Here is a 5,439-nt window from a genome sequence, read left to right on the forward strand (position 1 = left end):
TTACAATTCAGGCTTATGTAACAACAAAGAATAATACATTTTTAGAGAAGTGACAAGACAAAGGAAAAGGACCTTGAGTCTCTAAGGGGCTACAAATTAAATAAATGGGAAACTAATGGTTAATAAAAACTATTTAGCAAAGTTTGTTTGGTAGATTCTTCTGGTGGCATCTCCAGGCTGATAAGTGTGTAAAGTTGTTTCGGGAGGAACTTTTTATTTTTCCTTGTAGAGACGGGAGGAGGGACACCTTTGTAAATTTATGTCCTGCTTTTAGGCAAATACTGGGAGGGCAGAGAGCTTTTCTTATATCTGCTACTTCTCAGTTGTCCTCAGCTAAAAATAATCCTTATACCAAAGTTGGCTTCCACTAGCAATGTATGAGAGTTTCCTCCCAGTTTAGCAACAAAATATATTATGAAACTTTGGATTTTTGCCAATTAGATGGAAAACGGTATTTCAGTATAGTTTTTATTTACAGTTTTCATGTGAGTTTAATTGAGCATATTTTTATATGTTAAAGGATAGGCCATTTATGATATTTACTTTTCTGTAAAATATGTGTTCATACTCTTTGTCTATTTTTCTGTTGGATTTTGGTTTTTCTTCTAATTTCTAGGACTTCTTTGTATATTAGGGAGATTACTACTTTCTTTGCTGATATTTTTTTCCCAAATTGTCTTTTGCCCTTGACATTACAAGAACTTTAGTTGAAGGGTATGTCTCTAAGTTTTTGCTAAGGATATCTTCATAAAAATTGTTTAGCTTTGATTTGTTTCCTTTTCTTCCTTCTTCCTTTCATCCTTCCCTCTTTTCTTCCTCTTTCCCTCCCAACCTAATTTCTTAAAAAAGGATTTGAGATAGCTTGAAGATGATTTGTTGATGAACAGTAATCAATAGGGTGAATATTGTTTTAATATATATAACCCTACTTCATTTATTTTGAAGGCCATGTTTTTGGTATATCGTGCACTGGAGAAAGAACCTGTGCCAATGTCCTTGCCTCCAGCCTTGGCGCCACCTTCCAAGAGAAAAACGGTCAGTATATCAGGCTCTGTGCGGTTGATCCCCTCTCCAGCATCAGCCAAGGAATCTTACCACTCCTTACCACCTGTAGGCATTTTACCTACCAAAGCACCATTAAGACAGGTATAGATTTATCAGTGTTAAAGGATTTTTTTTTAAACAAAAGTGCATGGCATTTAACAGTTGATTACTTGATAAAGATAGAAGGATCAATCAAAGGGATCAAAAATTTAGAGCTCCCTCTGGTTCAATCTACATAATGTGATGTTCCAGAGGAGGCAGACATTCCATCTGCATCTGGCCTTAGGGAATTAAAGTTAGAAATGGAAGATACTCCATGCTAACATGGCATGCTTGCCCTGGCATAATTAATAGTTGTTTTTGTTTAAGCTCTTGTTAACTCTTGATTTGGGGGATCACATTATCCAGTTCTGGGTTGTCCACGGCCTTTTTTTCCCCTCCAGCCTGCCTCATACCAGGTTGAATAAAGGCGGACAATGGCAGGATATGCAAATCAGCCAGTCTGGCTGTAGTCAAGACTGCTGAGTGAAGCTGTAAAAAAATAAAGATGGAGAATTATCTGAATATCTTGTTTATACAGACTCTGTTACCTATATTAATGCGGGCATTCATAAATCAAGAGTTAACTATGCTTGAATTTACTCATTACTTGAAAAAAAGTAAAATGTGCATTTATAAATATAGTACTAACTGACCTATATTTTTCTTCTATTATTTTCTCTTCACCACAGCATTTCGATTGAGATGCGATATGGAAATGATACACTCTTGCTGTAGTTAGAGGGTAGAATTGTTCAAAATTAGTGACATACTGTCATGGATTAAAAGATGACACTTCAGTTTGTTTCATTTTGGCAGAAATACTGTTTTTTTTCCCCCCTGTAGTGGGTTGTATCCCCTGCAGAAAAAGCTAAATATGATGAAATCTTCCTGAAAACTGATAAAGATATGGATGGATTTGTATCTGGATTGGAGGTTCGTGAAATCTTCCTGAAAACAGGTTTACCTTCTGCCTTACTAGCCCATATTTGGTAAGACTTTATTTAAATTAATTTTTTTTAAATATGATTTTGCATTAACTCCAGTTTTATGCCTTCTTACTTTTTGTCATTTGTAAATAGGACAGTTTTTGTTTCAGAATTCTTTATAGAGAAAATTTAAATCTGAAGAATTCTTCTGGGTAATAGACAAAAGTTTGAGAATGGGTTACCTGAAGCTTTTTAAGATTGACAGTGTCAGTTAATTGTTATTAGAATGTTAAAATGCAGCAGCTGTTTATATCAGTTAAAGTTAATTTTTTTTTTTTTTTTTTTTTGAGGCAGAGTCTCACTCTGTTGCCTGGGCTAGAGTGCCCTGGTGTCAGCCCAGCTCACAGCAACCTCAAACTCCTGGGCTCAAGCAATCCTCCTGCCTCAGCCTCCCGGGTAGCTGGGACTACAGGCACATGCCACTGTGCCTGGCTAATTTTTTCTGTTTTTAGTCGTTTGGCTAATTTCTTTCTGTTTATAGTAGAGATGAGGTCTCACTCTTGCTCAGGCTGATCTCGAACTCCTGAGCTCAAATGATCCACCCACCTCGGCCTCCCAGAGTGCTAGGATTACAGGCGTGAGCCACCTCGCCCGGCCTAAAGTTAAAATCTTAAGAGAGAATACAAATATCTGAAATGTAAACAGTATAAAAAACAGTATCTTCAAGGCATACCTGTATAATTCCTTAGGGTGTATGTATACTTCCAAACCTTTACGCAGGAATAATATACGTGGTTCTTAATGAAAGACAAACCTGGCCAACACTTTGGAGGTAGGAGGATTGCTTGAGGCCAGGAGTTAGACCAGCCTTTACAACATATTGAGACCCCCATCTCTACAAAAAATATAAAAATTAGCCTGGCGTGGTGGTGTGCATCTGTAGTCCTAGCTTCTTGGGAGGCTGAAGTGAGAGGATCGGTTGAGCCCAGGAGTTCGAAGTTACAGTAAACTATGATCATGCCACTGCATTGCAACCTGGGTGACAAAGCAGAGTGAGACCCTGTTTCAAAAAAAAAAGAAAGAAAGAAAGAGACAAACCTTAGTGTCTTTAATGAATTTCATGTAAAATGAGATAATGTATATGAAAAGCTTTGTAGTGTGCCTAATACCAATTACCAATCTACCTAACTGTGCCAGAGGTTATCTTGAGGTTTCAAGAGGCAGCAAACATCAGAAGAAGAACCACATAGTTGCAAAGGGAAACTTAGAAAAGAACAGAGGAGGACAATAGATCTGCCTTAAAAGGAACAAGAACCCAAGACTGGGAAAGATTAAATATGCATAACTAGTAATAGCTGTCACTTTTGAGTGCCTGAACTAGGTACTATGTTCAATGAATGGCAGCTGTCACAGGCTTGGCATTATGCCCAGACTTACTATGTCTTTAATCCTCATAGTAACTTTGCATGAAGGATGTTATCATCTTTACTTTATAGATGAGGAATCTAAGGCTTGGAGAAAATTTACTAAGGTCACGAGAAGAAATAAGTAGAAGGCTGGAATTCAAGGTTTATTTGATACCATAGCGCATAGTCTTTTCATTACATCCTCCTGGCTTTCGATGAATTTAACAGATCAGGACTTCAGAAAGCTGAGCTTTAAAAAAAAAAAAAAAAAAAAGAAAAGAAAATAGAATAAAACCTTTTCTGTTTCTCTTCAAGTGATTTTGTAAAACTTTCCAGATTGCTGCCTTCTTCTCACATGTGATCTCCATTTGCAGCTGTTCATTCTGCTTTGGCGTGATCCTTGTATCCTCCTACTCCAAGAGTTGCAGGAAGCAAGCTGACATGAAAATTTTTGCTTGTTTTAGAATAATTCTAGTGCCACCAATGAATCAAATTTTTTGAGAGTTAGGTTTCATCTTTAACATTGTTTAATGTTAAAAATTTTGGGAGTAGGGAATGTTGGGATTCTTTGGCCCACCACAACTCTTACTCTGTAGTGGTTCTGGAAATTGGTAAGAAAGCACAAAGTATACCCAGATTAGAGGATCCTGCTCAACACCGGGGTGAACATTCAGCTTCAAGTTGGTGTGACTGTCTTTTAAAATTCAGCTCATTATTTTTGAAAAGGTACATAGTTGTACTTTCTCCCTGAATTTTTAGAATAGTAGTTGTCACATTTATAATGTTCATTTTGTTTATTTGTACAGGGCATTATGTGACACAAAGGACTGTGGGAAGCTTTCAAAAGATCAGTTTGCATTGGCTTTTCACTTAATCAATCAAAAGTTAATAAAGGGCATTGATCCTCCTCACATTCTTACTCCTGAGATGATTCCACCATCAGACAGGGCCAGTTTACAAAAGGTAAGACAACTTAAAAGAAAAACTGAATGCATTGATTTGAAAGGAACAAGTGCAATGCCAAATTACAGACTCAATTTGAATGGAATAGTAGGAAAAAATGTATCTGGCTAAGAGGAGAGCAGTGTGCTGTTTGTGGTTTAGTTTGTGCCTATAAATAAATTGGAGTGCCTTGTATAACATCCTTGGCCTGCAGTTTGTTTACCCTACCATTCATTAAACATATGATAATTATATTTTCCAATCTTAAAATTGGAGAAATGTGGCCTTTTTCCTTCCTGGATTTGTGAATCAATTTTTATGAATAGATTATATTATAAAATTTAAATGAAAGCTACAAGAGTTATTGTTTGGTTTGATGACTTACTGTTACAGAAAACAATACAAATTTGAAAACAAAACCTAGGAAATGATGATCGCTTGATATAAATTTTACATTAGGCAAGCCTCCAAGAAAAACGTTATATTGAGGGTAAATCTCTGTGGTTTTTGCTATAGATGACCCCTCATTCCTAAGTGTACAGCAGAGCTCCATATCTGAACAACTAGAAGCATGTTTTAGCTACCTTTGGCTTCTGGACAGCAGTAGGAATTTTCAAAACTACATTGTTTTAGCCACATCGTGCTTTGGTTTTTCTCTCCTCATCTAGAAACTGTTCCTCGTATAGTGCATTTACAATATCTAGGCCTTTAACAGACCTTTATGTATTTATTTATTTTCTTCTTTTGTTTTTTGGTTTTTTTTTTGGTAGAGATGGGGTCTCCATACATTGGCCAGGCTGGTCTCAAATTCCTAGCCTCAAGCTGTCCTCCTTCCTTGGCCTCCCAAAGTGCTGGGATTACAGGCATGAGCCACCATACCCAGCCTAATACACCTTTCAAAGGACTTATATCCTGTAGCAGCTATTTGCCTATAAAAATAAATACACCATCTCTACAAAAAAGTAAGAAAAATTATACAGGTGTGGTAGCATGCACCTGTAGTCTGAGCTACTCAAGAGGCTGAGGTAGGAGGATTGCTTGAGTTTAGGAGTTAGAGGTTGCAGTGAGCTATGCCAGTG

The 5,439-nt window shown here is 37.0% G+C and overlaps 1 protein-coding gene across 1 annotated transcript in view; it reads left to right on the forward strand.

Annotated features, from left to right (window-relative positions):
* The window catches only part of EPS15 (epidermal growth factor receptor pathway substrate 15), a 225,135-nt gene that overhangs the window by 92,065 nt on the left and 127,631 nt on the right, over nt 1-5,439 (forward strand). The window contains exons 9-11 of the mRNA XM_012639346.1: nt 946-1,035; nt 1,930-2,075; nt 4,225-4,381. Of these exons, the coding sequence (XP_012494800.1) occupies nt 946-1,035; nt 1,930-2,075; nt 4,225-4,381 (393 nt within the window). The remainder of the gene's footprint in view (nt 1-945; nt 1,036-1,929; nt 2,076-4,224; nt 4,382-5,439) is intronic.

This window comes from Propithecus coquereli, unplaced genomic scaffold, assembly GCF_000956105.1.
Source record: "Propithecus coquereli isolate 6110/MARCELLA unplaced genomic scaffold, Pcoq_1.0 Scaffold14, whole genome shotgun sequence".
Lineage (NCBI taxonomy): Eukaryota > Metazoa > Chordata > Mammalia > Primates > Indriidae > Propithecus > Propithecus coquereli.